The following is a 21,329-nucleotide window of genomic DNA, read 5'->3' as shown; positions in this document are numbered from 1 at the left end:
CCCCCAACTCTCCAGCCCTTGCTCCCAGGTGTTGCCCCCCTCCCCCCACCCAGTGGGAACCCAGGGGCGGGACCCGAGACGCGTGGGCAGAGAACCTAGACGTGTCTTCCTGGCCCTGTAGGGTGCGCTGCGCCTTTAAGGCGAGGCGCCCAGCCCCATGCCCCGCCCCGTGCCCCGGGCAGTTAAAGGGGCCGCGCTCCGAGGTCTCGCAACAACCCCGGCAACATGTGGGCGATCCGCAAGCACCTGGGCCCGATCCTGGCCGCGCTGGGCCCGATCCGGAGCCGGCCCTACTGCGCCCGCCAGGCTCAGCGGCGCGGGGTCATCTTCCGCCAGGTGCGGGGCCGGGCCGGGCCCGGCCCTGGCCTCCCCGTGCGGGGTCTGGGGGGGGCAAGGCGGGGCGCGGGCTGCCTTCCTGGTTCGGGACGGGGTGGAGCCTGCGGGGGCGGCGGCCGCGCCCGCATCGGACCTTGGCCGCCGGGCCCGATCCCGGCCGTGGATGAGTGCGGGGGGGGGGCGCACCCAGGGGCCCTGACCCCCCACCCCCCACAGCTGTTCGAGCCGCGCTCCTGCACCTTCACCTACCTGCTGGGCGACGCGCGCTCCCGCCAGGCGCTGCTGCTCGACCCCGTGCTCGAGACCGCGCGGCGCGACGCCGCCCTCGTGCGCGACCTGGGGCTGGAGCTGCGCTACGCGGGTGCGCGCCGGGGGCCCGATCCCTGGGCCTGGGGGGGCAGCAACACGATCCTCGGGGGGGCCTGGGAGCTGGGACCCCAGTGGACCCCTTGACCTAATCCTGGGGGGGGGGCTGTCGGGTCCCTAGGGTGCAGGGGCACAATCCTGGGGGCTGGAGCCCTGATTCCCGCACCTGCCCCTGGGGGCCCCCATCTTGTGACAGGGCCGGGGGCACAATCCTGGGGAGGATCCCAACCCCTGGGCCTGGTCCGGCGGGGTGGGGAGGAGGGTCCTGGGATGGAGGAGCCGGAATCCAGGAGTCTGGGGGCATGGTGCTGGGGTCTGGGTGTGGGGGCCTGATCCTGAGGGCGGGGGGGCCCATCCTGCCACTGGGGGTGGCAGGGGCAGCAGGTGGAGATCTGGGGGTCCTGGGGCATGGGTATGGGGCCCCAATCCCAGAGGACTGCATGTTGGGGTGCTGGGCCCTCGGGCCTGATCCTGACTGCTCTGCGCGCCCCCAGTGAACACTCACTGCCATGCCGACCATGTGACGGGCTCGGGGCTCCTGCGCCGCCTGCTCCCGCCCTGCCGCAGCGTCATCGCCCGTGACAGCGGTGCCGCCGCCGACCTGCTGCTGCGCCACGGCGACACCCTGCACCTTGGCGACCTCGTGAGTGCCCCTGACGCCTGGGTCCCCTCTCGGGGGGTCTGAGCCCCAATGCCTGGGCCCAATCTCTTGGGAGGAGCGGGGACTCACACACCTGGGTCCTCTGCACCCGCGGAGGGGCAGGGCTCAGGCTCCTGGGCTCTTTTCCCACCTCCGGGAGGGCAAACGGGGAAACTGAGTCCAGGCCAGGCGTGGGGCTCCAGCGCCTGGTTCATTCCCAGCTTTTGGGCAGGCGGGAAGGAGGAGGGCTGTGGCAGCCCAGCCACCTGGGCTCCCTCCAGCTCCGGGGGGCAGTGGGGGGTGAGTGGGGTGCACAGATTCCTGGTTCCACTGCCCCCCCCCCAGACGCTGGAGGCGAGGGCCACGCCGGGGCACACCCCTGGGTGCCTGACCTTCGTGCTGGACGACCGGAGCATGGCCTTCACAGGGGACGCGCTGCTCGTGCGGGGCTGCGGCCGCACCGACTTCCAGCAGGGTGCGCGCCCCGACACCTGGGCTCTCGGGGGAGGGGGCGGGACTGGGGGTGAGAGCAAGGGGCTCTGGGATCCCCGCTGCCTGGGGTGTCTCCTACGGAGGGTTTATGGGGGTTATGTTGCAGGGTGGGTGAAGGGAGGCATAGGGGAGTTACTGTGGGAACAGGTCTCCTTAGTTGTGGGTTGCCACAGGCTCCTTTCCTCCTCAGTTGCCATGGGAACGGCTAGGGCATCCCTCTAGGTGTCCCTGGGCCAGGTTGTCATGGGGCCAGTGTGGGATTCCCCCAGGGGCTTAACTCCAGGGCAGGCTCTCTGGTTGCCATGGCGATGGACTCCTAGGCCCAGCACTACCAATAGAAGACAGCAGGGTTGGGGGGTCCCTGGGTACCCCTGCTTGTCACTGTGGCAACAAGGGCATCTCAGAGTGGAGGGCCTGATGGTTGCCATAGGGATTGCGGGGCACTTTCTCCATGGCAACCAGCCGCCCCTCGCCCCAGCAGGCTGCGCAGCCACCCTGTACCGCTCTGTGCACGAGCAGATCTTCACCCTCCCCGAAGACTGCCTGCTCTACCCGGCACACGACTACAATGGTGGGGGGCCTTGGCTGGGCCTGGGGGGTCCTTAAGGATTTTGGGTGGACCAGTAGAGTCCCTAGGGGACTTTGAGGGGGTCTGGGAGGGTTCCCTAGAGCGTTCCCACAGACACCTGGAGGGGCTACGGGGTCCCCAAGGACTTTGGGGGGGAAGGGTGGTCCCTAGGGGGTTGGGGGGTCCTTAGAGGCTTAGGGAACTGTGGAGGGGGGGCAAGAGAAGGTCCCTCAGGATTTGGGGGGGTTCCATAGAGGGTTGGGGGGTCCCTGGTGGCCTTGGGGGTTGCTGCAGGGTCCCTAGAGGGCTGGGGAATCCCTAGGGGGTCTTTAAAGGGTTGGGGGGCTGGGGGAGCATCCCTGAGGGTTTGGGAGTGGGCTGGGGTGTCCTTTGGGACTTGTGCTGGCTGGGGGGGGTTAATGGGGGCCTCTAGGGGCTTGGGGTGAGTTGGGAAGTCCCTAAGGGAGTGGGGGGCTCCCAAAGATCTGCAGGGTCCTTAGGGACTTCAGGGGGGGTTGAGGGCCTGGGGGTCCCTAAGGGATTTGGGGGGCAGTGGGCTGTCTTGGGCTGGGGGGTGCGGGCCCCCCGCGGGACCTGGCCCCCCGCCCTAAGCCCCGCCCCCCAGGCCACTCGGTGACGTCAGTGGGGGAAGAGCGGACCCTGAACCCGCGCCTGACGCTGCCGCTCGACGCCTTCGTGGAGCTGATGCGCAACCTCAACCTGCCCAAGCCCGAGTACATCGGTGCGCCGGGGGCCCGGGGGGGCCCGGGGGGGGGGGCGGGAGCCGGGGCCCCCGCTAACCTCCGCGCTCTCCTCCCCGCAGACGTCGCCGTCCCCGCCAACCTCAAGTGCGGCATCCAGGACCCCCCGCCGACCTAGCCCCGCCCCGTCGCTTCTGCTTTAACCCCTGCCGTGCCGCGGCCTCGCACTCCAGCTCCCATGGCAGCTGCCCCCGCCCCCCGCCTCCCTCGGGGGTCGCCACCCGCTCCCCCCGCCGCCGTTATGAACTGTGAGGACTAGGGCCTGTCTCGCGCCCGGCCCCCCACGCATGGCCCCCCCCCGCAAATAAAAAAGGCTCCGGGTACCTGGGGAACCGCGGAGCGGGCCCGCGTCTGCCCGCGCAGCCCTAGTAGCCGCCCCCCCCCGAGCCCTGGGGGCCCTAGTTGCCCCCCGGGGGGTGGAGCTGCCTCCCCCACGTGACTGCCTCAGCATCAATAAAGACGCGTTCATCCCACCAGTCTCCTCGCGTGGGGCGGGGCGCCGAGGCGGGGGCGGGGCTGGGCCCCGCCCTGTCCGCACGACCCGGGGTGTGTCCCGCGGGGGGGGGCGGACGCGTGGGATCTCCCCGCCCTGGGCGGGGTCCGGCGCCCCCGGGCGGTGTCGGGACCTGCCGGGCCGGGCCCGGGCCCGTGGGAGCGGGGAAACTGAGGCAGGGCTTGCTGCAGCTCGGGTGTCGCCGGCCGGGGCGGGCAGCGACTGCTCGACGCGAGGAGCTCCCGCGCTGCGGTGAAGGGGGGGCGGTTTCGGGCCGCCGTGCCAAGGGGGAGGGGCGGGGCCGGACACCTGGCTTCCTCGTGACGTAGGCGGCCCCGGGGCGCTGATGACACAGGTGCTCCGGGAAGGCGCCGCCCGGCTCGGCCCGGGGGGTGCTGGGACGGCGCTGGGCCCCGCAGACGGGTGAGTGGGGTGGGGGGGCTTCTCATTCCCCGAACCTCACCCTGCTCTTTTCTCCAGCCCCTGAAGGGTTAAAGTCCCTCCAACCTAGGCCCGGCGTGGGGGGAGGGGGGAATCCCTGTTACACCCGGCTGTGATGTCCCACCCCAGAGTCAGCTGCATCTCAGGGCAGCGGCCTTGACCCCAGGGCTTTTCCCCTCCCCCCCGGGCTCACAACCCCCCCAGCCCTGGGGCCTGGTTGGCAATGGGGGGGCTGGGCCAGGGGCCAGCGTCACATTAGGATTGGGCTCCCAAGACTCCTTCCTGTTGAGCTTCACTGGTGTAAAGGCCATGAAATGGGCAGGGCTTGGAAATGCGTCTGCTTCTGGGGCGGGGTGTAATGGGGCCCCTGAGATGCAGCTGGTTCTGGGGCAGGGTGTCATGGCTCTGCATAACAAGGCTTCTAGGGTGGTCATCACAGGACCTGAGATGCAGCTGGCTCTGGGGTGTGTGTCAGGGCTGGGGGTAATGGGACCCTGAGATGTGCCCAGCCTGTCATGAGAGGTAACCTGTCTCTGAGCTGGGGTATCATGGCTGGCTCTGGGGTGGGCATCAGAGCTGGGTGTAACAGTCCCCCAAAATGCAGCTGGCTCTGGGGGGTGGGGGAGGTGTATGGCCAGGTATAACAGGTCCTATCTCCCACAGGCTGGGAGCGATGAAGCTGCAGGACCCCGAGCCCAGCCCCCGCTCTACCCAGGAGCTGCTCCCCCGCAAGGACAGGGCAACTGCCATGGCCCCACTACTGCGGCCCCAGCCCAAGGGCGAGTCCCTGTCCGATGAGGCCAGCAGCACCGATGGCCCCCAGGTCGGGGCAAGGGGCCCGGATGCCTGGGTTCTCTGTGGGGGGGGGCAGGGGGTCTGGGAGACCTGACACCTGGCTTCTCCCCAGCTTGGAGAGGTCAGAGCAGTGGGTGGAGGCCGGGCCCCGCTCCTTGCTGTGGCTGGCTTGGGGGGCTCACTGCTGGGTCTCCCCCCTTCTCTGCCCCCAGGCCAAGAGCTCAGAGCTGGACCTGCGGATCTCAGACCTGCAGCACCAGGCGCAAGGGATGAGCCTGGAGGTGGAAGCCCCTGCCAACAATCACAGGGACACCCCTCCCCCCCCCCGCCCCTGCACCCCTCCCAAGACCCACCAAACCGGTCCCACAGGAGCTGGCCCAGCCAGGCAGGGTGGGGCTGATGAAGCCGGGGGCGGGGACCACACTGAGCGAGCTCCCTGGATGCCTGGGTTCCTTCCCCAGCTCTTGCAGGGGGTTGTGGGGGCAGAGGGGCTGGGAGCCCAGATGCCTGGGTCCTCTCTAGGATAGGAGGTGATAATGCGGGGGGCTGGGGGCCCGGGCAGGGGGGCTCCTTGGGAGGTTGGGGGCTGAGGGGTGAGAGCAGGGAGGGAGGGAGCCTGGTTCTCGGGGGACGAGTACTGACACCCCCCACCCGGCCCTCTCAGGAGGGGCGTCTTCATCCGGACCAGGATCATCTCCGTCACCTCCGGCACGTCCTGGCTGAGACAGAGCAGCGGAGCTGGGCCCAGCACTTGGAGGTCAGCCCCTTTGCCTCCCAGCGTCCCACAGTGATTTGATAGTTTTTTCCCAGTACCCTTTGCTCTTCGTTTACTCCCTCCCCCATCTTTGCTTTCACATGGAGGGGGTGGGGGCTTTCCTACAAATCTTGGATCCTTCCTGACTGCCTGGGCAGGTGGGGGGAGTCTGTGCATCTTGGGGACCTGGTAGTTCTGACACCCCCCACCCCGTAGGACCAAGCCCGCCTGGAGACCGAGCGCCAGGAGGTGGAGGAGCTGCGCCGGCGGCTGCAGGAGGCCCAAACGCGCCTGGAGCAGGAACCCGAGAGCCTGCGAGAGCGCGGGGAGAGCCAGGTCCAGGAGGTACGGCCCAGCTGCGGGGCATAGACCAGGCTGGGGCAGCTATTTATGAACCGAGTCTGCAGGGTGTGTCCCAGGTCTGGGGGATATGAAGTGGGCTTAGGACAGCTCTATTTGGATCGGGGCTGGAATATATGGACTGAGGCTGCCCTGTATAGACCGGGACTGGTATATGGACCAGTGTGGGCCAGGTCTATATGGACTGGAACTGGTGTATATAGACCTGTGTTCATAGCTATAGACCAAGCTGGGGCACCTTTTGTATGGACTAGAGACGGGTTATATGGACTGGGGTTGAGGTAGCCTTGTATGGACCAGGTCTGGGTTACATAAGCCAGGCTAAGGCAGCTTTGTGTGGACTGGGAAAGGGTTATATGGACCAGACTAGGGCAGGTCTGTATGAACTGGAGGTGGGGTGTATGGAATAAGGAAGGGTTATTTGGACTGGGGCTATGGTATATGAACAAGGCTGGAGCAGCTCTGTATGGACCAGAACCAAGGTGTATAGACCAGGGTTTGGGGATATGGACCAGGATGGGGTAGCCTTGCATGGACTGGGGTTGGGGTAACCCTATATAGACTGGGGCTGGGGTACATGAACTAGGCTAGAGCACCTCTATATGGACCAGAGTTGGGGTGCATAGACCAGGGTTTGAGGGTATAGACCAGACTGGGGCAGCTCCATATGGACCAGAGAAGGATTATATGGACCTGGGGTTAGAGCAGCCCTCTATGGACCAGGGCTAGGGGATATGGGCAAGACGGGCAGCTCCGTATAGACAAGGGATGGGCTATATGGCCTGTTCTGGGGTCCAGGGCAGCTCTGTATGAGCTGCAGAGCAGGCTTATATGGACCGGGCTGACCCCTGCCCTTCCTTCCTCCAGGCCTCGGAGCTGCTGGAGGCGGCGCTGAAGCGCTTTGAGGACCTGGAGTTCCAGCAGCTGGAGCACGAGAGCCGGCACGAGGAGGAGCGGGAGGCAGCCAGTGCGGCCTTGGCCTGCGAGATCGCCCGGCTCCAGGGCAGCCTGGGCCAGCGCGCGGTGAGCTGGGCCCAGCCCTGTCTTCCTCTCCCAAGCTCGGACCTGGAGTCCAGGGACCAAGAGGATCCAGCTCCAGGGTTTCCCCCCTCTCCCGGGCCAAGGATCCAGGGCTCTGGTCTGGGGGCTGCTGGGATCCAGCTCTGGTCTTCCCCTGAGACCCAGGGACTCTGGTCCAGGGGCTATTGTGATCCAGTCCTAGGTCTTCCCTGGGCCCCAGGGCAAGGACCTAGCCTCTCAGCTCTGGTCCAGTGCCTGCAGGGACTCTGGCTCCGGGTTTTCCCCATGACCCCATTCCAGAGGGGTGGGATCAAGCCCTGGGTTTTCTCCGTCTCCCTGGGGTCCAGCTCCAGGGGGAGGCCGGGAGCACCGGGCTGACTCCAGTCCAGTGCCTGGAGGACTCCAGCTCTGGGTTTTCTCCACCTGGGGACACCTGTGCCTCATCCCTCTCCTTCTCCCTCTCCCTCCAGAGGACGATGCAGCAGAAGGAAAAGCCCGAGGGACATGGGATGGTGAGGAGCCCCCAGCCACTAGAAGAAAACCCCAGCATCTGGGACTCCTCTGCTGTCCCGTCCCCCCCCCCCCCCAGCCCCCAAATGGGCATCTGGGCCCCCTTGACTCCTCCTCTGCTTTGCCCTAGGAGGAGACCCAGCTGCTGCCCCCAGGGGAATCCCCCAGGATTGGGACTGGGGACACCACCCAGGAGCTCACCAAGGTAATGTCCACCCAGATGTCTGGGCGCTCTGTTTGCTGCAGGTGGGGGGTAGGGTTTGGCACTATCTGGGGCAAGGGTGGGCAAAATGCAGCCTGCGGGCCACATGCAGCCCCCCAGGCCATCGTATCCAAAATTTAGAAAATTAACATTTATTTGCCCCTGGCTGCCTGTCATGTGGCCTTCGATGGCTTACCAAAACTCCTTAAGCGGCCCTCCGCCCGAAATAATTGATCGCCCCTGGGGTGTTGGGTGTTCAGACACCCAGTGCCGGTGGTAGGGTGAGGACAGGTGCCTGGGTTCCCTCCCCACTCTGTCGTAGGTTTACTGGCTTAGATCTGCCCAGACGTCTGGGTTCTTTGCCCTGGGTATTAGGTGGGGGGTGGGGGGCGCCCGGCTGCCTGGGTTTTCTTCCCCCCACCCCTGGCAAGGAAATGAGGGCTAAGGGGTTGGGGATAGAGCCAGGAGGGGCCGAGTGCCCAGACCACCTGGGTTCTTTCCCTGCTCTGGGAAGGAAATAGGGGGGTGGGGGTAGAGGCGAGAGCCCAGACACCCGAGTCCTCTGCCCTCTCCCGGGCACCCATGTGTGCCTGTGTCTCCACAGCTCATGTTCACGCAACGCACGGACCGGCGTCTCATCGTGCTTGGTGCGGGGCCTCTGTTCGCCGTCCGCAGCTCCGTCCAGGTCCGTCATGGGAAGGGATCTAGTCCAGGGGGTGAGGTTTATCCTGGGGCAGAGCTAGCACCCCCCTTGGGGGCCTGGCTTTTCTGTCTGAAGGTGGGGCTTAGCTAGACCTCACCTTCTAACCCCCTCCTTCCTCCTCCCCACCCCCAGGGCTCCATTGGACTCCAGAGATCGGGGAGCCTCCCCCGTCGCCGTGGAGAGCGGCCATCCTCCCGCATCACCCAGCGCCCCCTTTCTCTCCATGGCAATGGTATTTGGGCAGGGGATTGGACACCCCATTTCCCTGTGGGAGGCGGGTAATTTTGTAACCCCCCCATCTTGTATTTTTTCTTGCCCCCCTGCCTCCCCCCCACCAGAAGTGTTGAACTCAGGTGTCCAGGTCTTGCAAAATGAGGGAGGAGTTGATGACAGGGGCAGCCCGAGGACTGACCTGGCCCCTTACAGGTGAGATCTGCCCCTCCCCCTCCTTCTCCCCCGCTCCTCCCTCCCCCCCAATGCTGACCCTCTTGACCCCCCAGCAGTCTGGAATCGTGCGTGGCTCAGTTGGCCAAGATGGAGCAAAGGGTCCGGGAAGCCATGGCTGAGCGCGAGAGGCTGCTGCAGGCCCGGGTAAGAACCCAGGAGTCCGGGCCCTGTCCTGTGCCAGCCCCCACTCTTCTTTCAGAGCAAGAAGAGAGCCCAAGCACCCCCTTCCCATCTTTATGACCCCCTCCTCCCCGCCCTCCTCGATCTCAGTCCTAGGGTTGCCATGCAAAGAAAATATTTTTCACTAACATTTTGCTGATGTGTTTACTGACATGTCTTTATAGATGCATATATTATATCCCATCAATATCACCCTTTTGCCTGGTTCTAAATGATAGCGTCAGGGTCAAACTCAGGGGTTCAACACCAATCATAGTTTGTGTGTGGGGGTATGTGTATGTGTAAGTGTATTCGTTAGTGTAAAAAAAAAAAAAAAAAAAAAAAAAAAGCTGGTCAGGAAAAAGAAATAAGTAAAAATAAAGGCCAGTGGTTGGTCTTTGCTCATAAAGGCCAGTTGTTTGTTTTCTTCAGGGATGAGGGAGCTACAACAAAAAAACAGTTTATTTTGGTTGGTAGAAAAGTTTGATGGTTGGTGAAATAAATTGGCTGTTAGTGGGGGAAAAAAAAAGTTTTTCATTTAAAAATAAAAGTTGGTTGATGGTAAGAAAAACTTTATCTTTAAAGAAAATTAAAGTTTGGTTTTTGGTTAAAAAAATAGGCGGTAAAAATAATGGATGTGGGTAAAAAGTTTGGATCTCAGTTTTAAAAAAACAAAATTCACTTGTCAGTGAAAAAGGGCAGATGTCAGTTCAAAAAAAGTCGGTAAAAAAATGGTGGGGTAGAAAAAAAGTCTGAAACAAAAAATAGATTCTGGGTAAAAAACTTTGGTTGGTCAGAAAGCAGCTTGGTTGTCGGGCGGTAAAAAAGGTTTTCGAGGGGAGTGAATAAATTAATTAATTAATTAAAAAGTATCATAAAAATCTTGGTTGTCAGTTAAAAGGAAGTGGTTGAAATTTTTTTTGGTGGGTGATTTCCTTCTACTCCCAACTGACACCCCAGCTGGTGCAGCCCTATCCCCAATTCTCATGTCCTACCCCTTCCATAGAGGGGTAATGAGCTTTCCTAGGACGTGGGTCGGGGGGAGAAGGGAGAATATTGACCAGGCCCAGCCCCCCCAGCCCTGCCCCCCCCATGATAGAAAACCCAGGTGTCCAAGCTCCCAGCCCCACTTCTCTGACCCATTACTTTCCAATGGTGATGGTGGAGGGGGGTGGAGCCTGTAAGGAAGCGAGGGGTGGGGCGAAGTCTGAGAGGGTGGACATGGCTTAAATGGGAGAAAAGCCCCAGAGGGGGCAGGGCAGGGCCTACTCCAGGTGCCGGACTATAGGGAGGGGGTCTTGTGGATAGGGAGGGGCTATATAGAAGGGTCAAGTGGATGAGGGCAGGGCCTGATCCCCACCCTTGACCTCACCCTCTTCCCCCACAGGAGGCCAAGAAAGCTGCCCAGCAGGCCCCAAAGCCCCCAGAGCTCCTGCCCCCTGCCAAGGTGAGGCTCCACCCCCTTCCCCAGTTAACCCCTTGCTATCTGGCCGAACAGGGGAGGGTACAGGTCCTGCTCCCTCTTCTATGCACCCTTCCCTGCCCAGTGGGGGAGGCAAGGAGTGGGTCCCAGGTCTCATTAACCCCCTGGCTGCCTGGGCAGGGTGTTGCACCCCTGGACCTGCGGCGCCACCTGGAGGCCTCGGGGCACAGCGTGGAGACGTGCGGAGATGTGCGGGTCTCAGGCCGGGCCTGCAAGGGCTTCCTGGTGAAGATGGGTGGACGCGTGAAGACCTGGCGCCGGCGCTGGTTCTGCTTTGACCGCCACAAGCGCCTGCTGGCATACTACGCTGGTGAGGGTCCCCTCCAGTGTCCCCCACCTTGGCCCATCCGGTGCTCCCCACTCCCAATCCACTGTCCCCTGCTGCCTCCTAGCCTAACTGGTGCCCCTCACTCCCAACCTGCAGCCCCCCGCCCTGTTAACTCCCTTGTTTTCTCCAGATAAGGAGGAGACAAAGCTGAAAGGTGTCATCTACTTCCAAGCCATTGAGGAGGTTTATTACGACCATCTTCGCAGCGCCTGGAAGGTGAGGGGGGTACCCCGGGTCATATCCTGCCCCCGCCGCACAGCTCCTGACTGTGCCCCCAAGGCTGGGGACCTGCCCCTATTGTCCGCCCGTGAGATTGGAACCCCCCGCCCCCAGCACCAGGCTCTGCTCCCTTACCCCTGAGATCCAGGTCCCTTAGGTCTTGGCTGTGTCCCTGTACCTACCTCTGCCCGCTAACCTCCTGCCTCCTCCCCTGTCACCTGACCCATGCCCCTCGAGCTCAGGGACCCCATCTTGTGACACGGCCCTTGCAGCCAGGAACTCTGTTCCTCCAATGCCACTTCTCCGGGAGACCCCACTCCCTCCTTGATCCTGGCTTCACCCCCACTGGCTCCTGACCCCACCTCTCCCATGCCCCCTGCAGAGCCCCAACCCGGCCCTCACCTTCTGCGTGAAGACCTACGACCGCCTCTTCTGCCTGGTGGCCCCCAGCGCCGAGGCCATGCGCATCTGGATGGACGCCATCGTCACAGCTGCCGAGGAGAATGCCCGCTACTGACCTTACCCCTGGCCATGGCCCCGTCCCCAGATGTGGGGACCCTGGCCTTGGCTCCACCCCCTAAGGGAGGCAGAGGAAGCTGGAGTGTTGATGTCACCTCCAAGGGCGAGGCTCGTTGGAGTCTTGCCCACGTCTCCAAGGGAGGTGGGAGAGGCTAGGAACCTGGCCCACCCTTGCTTGACTGCCAGTGGCAGAGAGGACACGGGGAGCTGAGTTGTCAAGTGTCTTCTCAGCCTGATTGGACCCAGCCCACCTCCCATTGGTCCAACAGAGTGGAGTACCAATGAGGATGGATTGGACCAATCAGAAGAGGTGGAAAGAGTTGGATCAATCCATGTACCAGGCAGAAGTTTCCCACCGCTATCTTTGACCAAGGAGGAAACCTGTCCTTACTGACTAATGGCAGGGCAGGTTCTGGGACTCTTCCTACCCAATTAGAGAAAGTGTGGAGGGATTCCTGGCCAATGGGAAGAGGGAAGAACAGACTCTGCCAATCAGCACCAACCTGGACTTTTCTTCTTTCCAAGTGGCGGGGATGCTTTGCCCCAGGAGCCAGGGCGGCACCCAGTGCTACAGTAGTTCCCAATTGTATATGCCATGTATATCGTCCCCTGCTCCCGTGTATTTGGTTGGGGGCAGGTCCCTCTGTCCTGGGCATAGGGCCTGCTGGGGGCCCTGGGTATTTATTACAGAGGTAACAGGGAACTGTGTCTTGTCCGGTTTATTCCACTTCCTGCCACCCCCCACTCACTCCCTGCTCACTCAGCCCGCACCCCGTTCCTAGCCCCAGTAGTGCACCTCACTCCTGACCTGCAGCCCCTTGACCAAAATGCTTGGCCCCCAGGCCATGATGGTCGCCACCTGGGCCAAGGCGGCCATTGTAAGGCCTAAGAGGGCTGCCCCCCAGGACACTGCCTGGGTGAAGATGACCCCCAAGCCTGTTCCCATACTTGGCGTGGCTAGTGGCTTGGTGGGGACATGGACAACTTACTCCCTTGACAACCACAGCGGTATCAGCACCCGTGAGACGAGGCCAAGGGATGGTGAGCCAGTTGGGGGCCCTGCCAGAGCTGGAGAGAACCCAGGTGTCCAGAGGTCCTTGCCCTCACCACCCCCCAACATGTGGAAGAATTCAGGTGTCCAAACTCCCAGTTTCCCCTGCTCCGATCCATCCCCTATGCCCCAAAATGTACAGAGCTCCGGTGCCCAGGCTCCCACCCCCCTCCTACCTCTGCCTTCCAACCGCCTCCTGACACAAGACAGAAGAGCTACAGCCAAGTGGGTTTGGGAGCCTGGACACCTGGGCTCTCTCCAGCTCTGGGAGGGGAGCAGGGGGCTGGACTCATCTGGGCTGGGTCTCATCCTGCCTGAGGCTGAGGTGGATTTGCCACTGGCTGGAGCCCCTCTGGGGCTGGGGCACAGGGAGCAGGGTGGAGAGGGTACTAGGTGGAACAAGAGATCCCCGGTGTCCAGGGGCGCCCTCCGCCCCTGCCCACTGGGAGACACCAAGCCGCCTACAGGAAACCCAGGTGTCCAGAACCCCTCTTCACCCACGCATCCACCATTGGCAATAAAACACCCTCACGTACAGAGAAACACCTGCTCTTGGCGGGCTTTATTTTCCCACCCCCAGCAACTACCTACGCCAGGGGGGTGTAAAACAATTGTAGGGTGTCTTGAAGGCATTGTGCGGGAGCAGGCTGGGCTCAAGGGGGGGCACTGGGGAGAGAGGAGAATCCATCTGCCCCAACAGCTGGAGTGGGACGGCTTGATGCTCCATGGGGTAGATGTGATCTCAGGGACCCCCAAAACCTCAAGGTGTAGAGGTGGAAGGGTAGGGGGTAAGGCATCCACACCCTCCCATTGCCATGTCCAACCCAGGAGGTGCCATGCCCCTTGGGGTTGTTGGGGAAGAGGACCCAGGAGTTGGGTCTCAGGTTGAAGGGGAACAAGATGGCCATCAAGTATAGGCCAAAGCCTGCCTGGGAGTTGAGTGGAGGGGACCAGGGCTGGGAGATGTAAGGGTTTGGGGAGGACAAGATGGGTGTCATGACTAGGCCAAAGCCTGCCTGGGGATGAAGCCAACCTGAAACTCAGGTCTCAGACTGCAAGACTCAAGGGTGGAGTGGTGCCTGGCAGGGGAAATAGTCACCACAGCTAGGTCAAAGCCTTTCTGGGAATGAAGCATTTAGGACTCGGGCCGGGAGACATGAGGGACGAGATGGCCGCTGCGTGTAGGCTGAAGCCTACCTAGGAGTTGAGCACTTGGGTCTCAAGCTGGGAGACAGGAGGGTAGCAGGGGTGGGGGGCCAAGAGGGCCACCACGACTAGGCCAAATCCTGCCTGGGAGTTGAGCAGTCGAGTCTCGGACCAGGAGACACCAGGGTGCGGGAGGGGGAAAAGATAGCTACCGCCACTAGGCCGAAGCCTGCCTGTGAGCCGAACACTCCTGCCTCATGGAGGGGGCTCATTGGTGGATGGGGTAAAAAGAGGCCCCAGTCATTAAGGCCCCAGTCATTAAGGCCTTAACAACCCTTTTAACCCCTGCCTTCTCAGAGCAGCAGGGCGGCCATGATCCCCAAAGCCAGCCAAGCCGGGCCCCCCAGCCCCACGGCGGCCCCTTTCCCACCCCCCGGCTGCTTGGCCCCCGGGTAGCTCCGGCCCTCGCTGTTGACTGTCCCCCCGTCCTGGGGGTCTGCGTTCTCCTCTTCCTCCACCTCCTCCTCCTCCTTCTCCTCATGGTGGGGGCCGTGATGCAGAGGTGCTGTTGACGTGGGGGCCAGGGAGGCCTTGGAGGCCATGGTGGGGGCCCCTGTGGAAGCCGTGGTGGGCGCCCTGGTGGAGGCCGGCAGGGTGTTGGGGGAGGCCGTGGTGGTGGGCCGGGGCTGGGGCAGGATCTCCAGGCGGGGCAGGTCGGGGGCGAAGAAGGTCTTGTTGCTCAGGTCCCCGTTGCAGAGGTGCCCAGAGCAGCAGGAGCCCTGGAGGACCACGTTGGGGCTGCCCTTGACCTCCCGCGTGCAGTCGCCGTCCTTGGCACAGCCCCGCACCGTCCGCCACAGGGACATGTTGCCTGCGGGTCGGGGGACATGTGCGAGTAGACATGAGGCATGGCAGGAGTGGCCTGAAGCACTCAGAGAACCTGCCCCACCCCCACACCCACAAGGGGCACCAGAGCCCAGGAGCCCGGGACCCCCCCACCCCCCCATGGGTGCTGTGAGCCCAGAGAACCCAGGGGTTGGGGAACCTGCCCCCCTCCTTCCCCCACCCCCTAGAGGGCGCCGGAGGCACAAGGGTGTTGGGTGGGTGCCACCCCTGCTGCTGCAGTGACTCAGAAGCCCTGGGTGGGGACCCAGGCGTCCAGGCCTCACCCGGCTTCTCGGGACCGCCTGGGGACCACCCACGCTTCCTGCCTGGGCCCACACCCCAGAGCCGGGCAGGTCGGGGCAGGCTGCGCCCTGGCACCCCACACATTGGGAACCCAGGAGGCAGGAGAGCTCACAGCAGACAGCAGTGTGTGTGTGTGTGTGTGTGTGTGGAATGCCTGGGTTCCCTGAGTGTATGTCAGACTCCTGGGTGCCGTGTGTGTGTGTGTGTGTGTGTGTGCGTGTGTGTGTGTCTGTGTGTGTGTGTGTGTCTGTGTGTCCAGGACATCTGGATTCCCTGTGTGTGAGTGTGTGGGACACCTGGGTGCTCTGTGTGTGTGTGTGTGTGCGCGCGCACATGTCCCGCACACCTGGGTTCTGTGTATGTGTGTCCATGTCCCAAAGTCCTGTGTTGTGTGTGCGTGTGTGTATTCCAGATATCTGGGTTCCCTCTGTGTGTATGTGTGCGTGTGTCTATGTGTGTGTGTGTGTGTTGAACACCTGGGTACCATGTCTATGTGTGCACGTCCCACACACCTGGGTTGTGTGTGTGTGTGTCCTGGACACCTGGGTTCCCTCTGTGTGTGTGTGTGTGTGTGTGTGTGTAAGACATCTGGGTGTGTACGCACACATTCCACACACACACCCCGGTTTTGTGTGTGTGTGTGTGTGTGTGTCCCGGATGCCTGGGTTCCCTGTGTGTGTGTCAGACTCCTGGGTGCTGTGTGTGTGAGCACATGTTCCACAAACCTGGGTTCTCTGTGTGTGTGTGTGTGTGTGTGTATGTGTGTGTGTGAGACACCTGGGTGGTATGTGTGTGCGCACATGTCCCACACACCTTGGTTCCGTGTGTATGTGTGCGTGCATGTGTGGCCCAGGTGCCTCAGTTCTGTGTGTGTGTGTGCATCTGTGTGTCAGACACCTGGGTGCTGTGTGTCTGTGTCTGTGTGTGCCAGATGCCTGGGTTCCCCTGCCCCCCTCCACATACTCACCAACTTTGATGGTGACATTGCCATGGAAGCAGCCGTGCCAGCCACCATAGCACCGCACCACCGCGCTGGCATTGGCCTCATCGCAGGAGCCCTGATCTGGGCAGCCGTAGCACTCCACCCCGTTGGGCTCCTGGGCACTCACGTTAACTGGGGGTGGGGGGACAGTGGGTTAGACACTGGTGGGGGGCCCTGGCCCAGACCCCGCTTCCCTCCCACAGCTGGGTAGACCCCAGGCATCTGGGCTCCCAGATCCATAGCCCACACAGTGAGCAAAAAACCCAGGTACCTGAGTCTCAGCCCCCCCATCTGACCCCCCCAGACCCCATTCCCATCACAGTCTAGGGAGAAAACCCAGGTGTCTGCCTCCCCCACTTCCCCCCTCCGTGGGACCCAGGTGTCTGTAGGCTCACCAGGAGGCCTGAGGGCTAGATCCTCCAGAGGGAGGAGCCCGTTGCAGTGGCTGTGGTTGCACTGGCGCAGCTGCCCGAAGGCCACAATCCCTCGCACATCCACACCCTTGTCGTTGGTGCCTGCCATGCCTGCGCCGCACCCACGCTCTCCCAGCACGAACTGCCCATGGCCTGTGAGGAACCAGGGTGGGGAGGCAAGGTGAGGACCCGGGCGTCCAGGCTTCAGCCCCCCACTCCCCTCCCACAGCTGGAGAGAGAACCCAGGGGTCCAGGTTCTCTTCGTGACTCACTCCATTGCACACCGGCTGCGGCCTCCATGCACACGCTGGTGCCCTTGGGACACGTCACGTTCTGGACCCGCTCAGGGCTGCAGCCGCCATCCCCCTGTTCCACACAGCTCAGGCACTGCAGCGCCGCCACGCCTGAGGGTACAGGGGAGTGTCCTCGTGAACTCACAAGGGCCTCCTCGCACGATGGCTGTGCCCCTGCCCCTAGTGAGACTCATCTCTCCTTCCCTTCCTCTCTCCCATTCCCACCCCAAGTCCTCTCCCCATGTCCCTCTGCCTTCCTCTTTGCATGCAGCCAGTGTCTCATGCACAGGTCCTGTTGCACACCCTCGCACAGATCCCATGCCCAGTGCCTCACACCCGTTTCTCTGTGCTTATATTTCCCTCTAGGGTGGAGTGACTTTGCATGGAAGAGGCCCAAATCCTGCCCCCTACCCCCCTTGAATACCCCTCTTCGTGCAAATCTTCACACCTTCCTCATCCGAGGCAGGTTCACCTTCCCTGATTTGCACAAATACAATTGCTTCCCTTTCACTTTTTTTTTTCCAGTGGGGGATTCCCCTCCCCTCATAACCATGAATTCTCATGTGTCCTTGCAGCTTGGGCATCTCCCCCATGAGATCACACATGTCCCTGTGCCATCATCTCTTGCTATGTCCACATTTCTCTTGGTCGTTTTCCACCCTCCCTGGCTGATCATCAACAGGGATTTTTACTCTCTCTGGGGCCTTTTTCACATGGAGTTTTCACTGTTCTGAGCCTTTTCTGCCTGACTTTTGCATAGTCCCATGTCCTTTTTCACCTTGATTTCTCACTAGTCCCTTGTGATTATCCATGTGGCTTTTCACGCTACCTGGGGCCTTTCTCACATGGGTTTTTCACTCTCCCTGGGCTGCTTTTCACATGGGTTTTCACTGTTCCTACATCAGGCTTCACATGATCCTTTCACGGTCCCATGTAGCTTTTCGCCCTCCCTGGGACATTTTTCACATAGTTTTTCACTATTCCTATATCACTGTCCATCTTTTCCACAATCCCATCCTCTTTCATTTTGATTAGTCACTATTCCTGTGTGAAAATCCACCTGGACTTTCACTTTCCTTGGCAGGGCGCATTTTTTCACAAGGGTTTTTCATGATTCCAGTGTACGTCTCCATATGACACTTTCACAACCTGTCTGTTTGCACCTGGTTTTTCACTATCCCTGTGCGATGATTCATGTGGGTTTTCACTGTCCCTTTGATCTTTTTCATGTGGGGTTTTTCACGATTCCTATATCTGCCTCCCCATGACCTTTCGTGGCTCCATGTGGTTTTTCACTATTCCCATGTGATAATCCACCTGGCTTTTCAACTCCTCCCCCCCTCCCCCGGGGCCTTTTTTGGCAGGGAGTTTTCACTATTCCCATGTCATTCTCCACGTGCTTCTTTAATGACTGCGCTGGCATGGCCCTTCTCCCCTGCCTCACATGAGCAACTTACGCACCCCCCCACCCCCACCATGCAAGGATGACTAGGGGGCGTGAAATTTGCCAGGCCCAACCCCACCCCTGCTTCCTTGGGGCAGGATCAGTTCCCCTCCACTCTAATGCCCCCCAGGGGGTGTAGAAGTGCTCCCCCCAGCCCCTTCCTACCCTGGGGGCTGGGAAAATTGTGCCCTGCCCCACTCAAAAGAGACAGGATCTGACTCCCTCTGCTCAGCCCCCCCAGCCTCTTCTGCCCCGGGGGCCTCTGGGGGGAACAAGAGTTGCCCCCTGCACTCCTTATCTGCCCTAGGGAGGGCAGAACCATCCCCTTCCATACTATTGTTACTCCAGGGGGTACAATTACCCCTTCCAGCCCTTTCCTGCCCCAGAGGAGAGGCTAGAATTGCCCCCCTGCACCCTCCAGAATCTGCCTCCTCTGCTATTGCCCCTAGGGGGGTAGAATTACCCCTCAGCCCCTTCCTGCTGTGAAGGGGAGGCAGAATAGCTCTCTGCATCCCCCATCTGCCCCAGTCAGGGGGCACAGTCATCCCCTTCAGCCCCTTTCTGCCCGGGGGGGGTTAGAATTGCTCCTTGTACCCTCCTATCTTCCACTTCCCCACTATTTACCACCCAGGGGGGTAAAATTATACCCAAAGTCTCCTCCCAATCCAATAGAGGGGCTAGAATTGCCCCCTACACTGCCTGCCAGCCCCCCGCCCCATTGCCCTCCAAAGGGGTAGATTTGCCCCCCAACCAGCTTCTTATCCCCCCAGGGGGGGTCCTACCTGGTAGGAGCAGAGCTGCCCCCAGCAGCACCAGGCATGGGGCAGTTGCCATGGCGACAGTCCTGGGGTCTCTGAGGTGCCAGGGCCCTGGTTTGGGTCTTTGTAGGGCACTGGAGTAAGCCCCACCTCTCCCCCGCCCCAGACTTGCTGTGGGGGGGGGCATTAGTCAGTCCTGGGCCCCACCCCGACGCGCCCGGGACCGGCCTGGCTGGTTTGTGGGGGGGCAGGGCAGGGCTTCCCCCCAGCTTTGCCCTATAGGCCAGGATTGGGTTCTCACCAGCTTCCTGTGCCCCAACAGAGAACCCAGGTATCCGGGCTCCCAGCCTCCAGGGCCATGCCACCAACAAGTGTGGTCACAGGGGTGGAGCCATGACAGCAGCCCTGACGCCTGGGTCTTTTTCCAGTGCTGGAAGGGTAAGGTGGGGCTGGGAGCTATTGGGGGGAGAGGGGTGGGGGAAGAACTGGGTCCTTTTCCAGCTCTGGGAGGGAAGTGGAGACAATTGTGGGGGAAGAACTGGGAACAAGGATGCCTGGGTTCTCTCCAGCTCTGGGAGGGGAGGGCGGTGGCTTCAGGGACAGAGCTGGAAGGCCAGGACTCCTGGGTTCTTTCCCCGAGGGGGCTGGGGCATGGGACTAGGATGCCTGGGTCCTCTCCCAGCTTTGGGAGGGGAGTAGGGACCATTGTTGGGAGATGCCCGCACGCCTGGGCTCCCTCCAGCCCTGGGAGGGGAGTGGGGGGTGAGAGTATTAGGGCTGGGAGCTGGGACTGCTGGGTTCTCTGGGAGGCAAGTTGGCATTTGTGGGAGGGGTGCAGATCAAGGAGCCCGGACACGTGGGTCACCCTCCCATCCCCCTTAGGCCTGGATGGTGTGTGTGTGTGTGTGTGTGTATGTGTGTGTAAGAGACTCTAAGGGTGGGAAGAGGCAGCTGCTGGATTGCAGCCAGTCTTGGGGAGGTTACGGGGGGTCCCAGCCCCTTGGCCCAGTGCCCCCAAAGGGTACAGGAGGTTCCCAGGAGGTGCCAGCTTCCCTGGCCTCAGTCTCCCATCACCCTCTGGAGGTTGCAGTTGGCCACTGCAGGGCTGGGGTGGGAGCTAGAGTTGCGGGGGGGGGGCAGGTGGGGCATCAACAAGAACCCAGGAGTCCTGAGCCAACCTCCCCCTACTCATGTGACCCACTTCCATCTGAGAGCTAAGGAGGGAACCCAGGCATCCGGGACTCCCAGTCTCCCAGTTCAAGGAGGTTCTCTGGGAGGGAAAGGGGCTGGGAGGTGAAAGTAAAATGGGGCTGGGAGCTTGGATGCCTGAGTGCTCTCTAGCCCTGGGAGGGGATTCGGCTTTTCCCCATCCTCCTACACTGACCCCCTACAACCCACAGGGCTCTGGGGGCCAATCTCAAACAACCCCAGCCAGGACCGCCCCCAGACCCAGAGCCCTAACTTTACTGCTTCTTGTCCAGACTTCACCTCTCACACCATTGCCATGGACACGCCTAGAGCCAAAGGCAGGGCAGCCTGGATGCCTGGGTTCACAGCCTCTACAGGCCAACGTCAGGACATGGTGGCATTCCCCCTTCCAGGGGGAGCCCGTCCCAATCCGGGCTTGATCTGGGAGCTCGTGGGAGGTGGGGTAGTGGGACACCAGAGCATCAGAGCCTCCCCCCACCCCCCCGGCTGAGTGATACCAGGATCAGGCTCTCCCCAGAACCCAGTGACCCCAGGATTGTGGCCCCTTCCCAATGCAATATTGGGCCTCAGGCCCTGCCTAAAATCAGGGCCCTAGGGGTCCCATCTATGTAGAAGGTCCCCTCAAAGCTGTAGCACTCCAGGCCAGTGGTTGCTAGGAGAGGATAAGGAGAGAACCCAGGTTCCCAGTCCCTCTCAATCTCACCCCCCCAGCCCCCAGTCCCCTCCGACAGCAAGGTTAGAGCCCAGGCAGCTGGGCTTTCAGCATCCCTCCCCACAGCTCCCCACAGCTCTACCCCCCAATCCCAGATTTGAGAAGAACCCAGGCATCCCGGCTCCCTCCTCCTCATACCTTGTAAGAGGAAGCAGAGAAGCACCCACATCAGGGCCCTGCTAGGACACATTTTCTTAGGACGATGCAATTCCCTGGAGGAGAACAGTCATGAGTTGTTTCACCCCAGGGCAGATCAGGAACCCAGGCATCTGGACTTCCAGCTCCTCCCTGCCCTCCCCTTCTCCACAGGGCTGGGGCAGGAAGGAGGCAGCATTGGGCAACAGGAAGCCAGGAATGGGTTGGCAAAGGCTTTGGCGTGGGGTGAGTGGCTGGGCTGAGTGGGAACTGGGTATGGGGGCTGCGGGCATGACCCCGCGGCGGTGGGGGATGGGATGGGGGGAGGGAAGGGCACATCAGGAGATGGACAGATGGCAGGATGGAAATACAGCCCGATAGATAGATAGATAGATAGATAGA

General features: G+C 61.8%; 3 protein-coding genes across 9 annotated transcripts; 2 read left to right on the top strand and 1 right to left on the bottom strand.

Annotated features, from left to right (window-relative positions):
* The first annotated feature begins 20 nt into the window (after positions 1–20).
* On the top strand, positions 21–3,636 carry ETHE1 (ETHE1 persulfide dioxygenase). Of its 3 annotated transcripts, XM_090051442.1 has the most exons (7): positions 45–336; positions 553–697; positions 1,197–1,345; positions 1,688–1,817; positions 2,316–2,405; positions 3,028–3,144; positions 3,226–3,636. In XM_090051442.1, exons 1-7 carry the CDS (start codon positions 226–228, stop codon positions 3,279–3,281), a joined length of 798 nt encoding a protein of 265 aa, XP_089907568.1. In that variant the 5' UTR covers positions 45–225; the 3' UTR covers positions 3,282–3,636. The 3 variants fall into 3 exon arrangements, with proteins under 3 accessions (XP_089907569.1, XP_089907570.1, XP_089907568.1); XM_090051443.1 differs by lacking the exon at positions 2,316–2,405 and having other exon boundaries at positions 21–336; XM_090051444.1 differs by lacking the exon at positions 3,028–3,144 and having other exon boundaries at positions 31–336.
* Positions 3,295–12,299, top strand: PHLDB3 (pleckstrin homology like domain family B member 3). 5 transcript variants are annotated; one of them, XM_090051440.1, is made up of 17 exons: positions 3,295–3,411; positions 3,986–4,079; positions 4,761–4,920; positions 5,105–5,173; positions 5,557–5,649; positions 5,863–5,991; positions 6,874–7,029; positions 7,497–7,538; positions 7,667–7,741; positions 8,343–8,423; positions 8,574–8,673; positions 8,783–8,867; positions 8,945–9,032; positions 10,435–10,494; positions 10,651–10,840; positions 10,989–11,074; positions 11,460–12,299. In XM_090051440.1, the coding sequence occupies exons 1-17, from the start codon at positions 3,342–3,344 to the stop codon at positions 11,592–11,594; spliced, it is 1,713 nt and encodes a 570-aa protein (XP_089907566.1). In that variant the 5' UTR covers positions 3,295–3,341; the 3' UTR covers positions 11,595–12,299. The 5 variants fall into 5 exon arrangements, with proteins under 5 accessions (XP_089907566.1, XP_089907565.1, XP_089907564.1 ...); XM_090051439.1 differs by having other exon boundaries at positions 8,942–9,032; XM_090051438.1 differs by having other exon boundaries at positions 8,780–8,867.
* Positions 12,300–13,227: 928 nt separating this feature from the next.
* On the bottom strand, positions 13,228–20,700 carry LOC149861672 (ly6/PLAUR domain-containing protein 3-like). Its single transcript, XM_090050787.1, has 5 exons — positions 18,896–20,700; positions 16,649–16,780; positions 16,359–16,529; positions 15,949–16,095; positions 13,228–14,664 (listed from the first exon to the last, which is right to left on the bottom strand). Exons 1-5 carry the CDS (start codon positions 19,056–19,058, stop codon positions 14,147–14,149), a joined length of 1,131 nt encoding a protein of 376 aa, XP_089906913.1. The 5' UTR covers positions 19,059–20,700; the 3' UTR covers positions 13,228–14,146.
* Between the last annotated feature and the right edge of the window lie 629 nt (positions 20,701–21,329).

The sequence above is a fragment of the Crocodylus siamensis genome, chromosome 6 (assembly GCF_052110815.1).
Source record: "Crocodylus siamensis isolate JL-2025a chromosome 6, ASM5211081v1, whole genome shotgun sequence".
Lineage (NCBI taxonomy): Eukaryota > Metazoa > Chordata > Crocodylia > Crocodylidae > Crocodylus > Crocodylus siamensis.
The sequence above is the reverse complement of the archived record's forward strand: the minus strand, read 5'-3'. Positions and strand labels throughout refer to the sequence as shown.

Excerpts from the sequence above, each read along its gene's own strand:
- ETHE1 (XM_090051442.1), top strand. The coding sequence starts at position 226 with ATGTGGGCGATCCGCAAGCACCTGGGCCCGATCCTGGCCGCGCTGGGC. Across the intron at positions 337-552 it reads GCGGGGTCATCTTCCGCCAG|CTGTTCGAGCCGCGCTCCTG; the intron begins GTGCGGGGCCGG and ends CACCCCCCACAG. Across the intron at positions 1,346-1,687 it reads CCCTGCACCTTGGCGACCTC|ACGCTGGAGGCGAGGGCCAC; the intron begins GTGAGTGCCCCT and ends CCCCCCCCCCAG.
- PHLDB3 (XM_090051436.1), top strand. The coding sequence starts at position 3,342 with ATGGCAGCTGCCCCCGCCCCCCGCCTCCCTCGGGGGTCGCCACCCGCT. Across the intron at positions 5,650-5,862 it reads GCTGGGCCCAGCACTTGGAG|GACCAAGCCCGCCTGGAGAC; the intron begins GTCAGCCCCTTT and ends CCCACCCCGTAG. Across the intron at positions 10,495-10,650 it reads AGCTCCTGCCCCCTGCCAAG|GGTGTTGCACCCCTGGACCT; the intron begins GTGAGGCTCCAC and ends CTGCCTGGGCAG.
- LOC149861672 (XM_090050787.1), bottom strand. The coding sequence starts at position 19,058 with ATGCCCCCCCCCACAGCAAGTCTGGGGCGGGGGAGAGGTGGGGCTTAC. Across the intron at positions 16,530-16,648 it reads CGCAGCCGGTGTGCAATGGA|GCCATGGGCAGTTCGTGCTG; the intron begins GTGAGTCACGAA and ends GGTTCCTCACAG. Across the intron at positions 14,665-15,948 it reads CAATGTCACCATCAAAGTTG|GCAACATGTCCCTGTGGCGG; the intron begins GTGAGTATGTGG and ends CCCGACCCGCAG.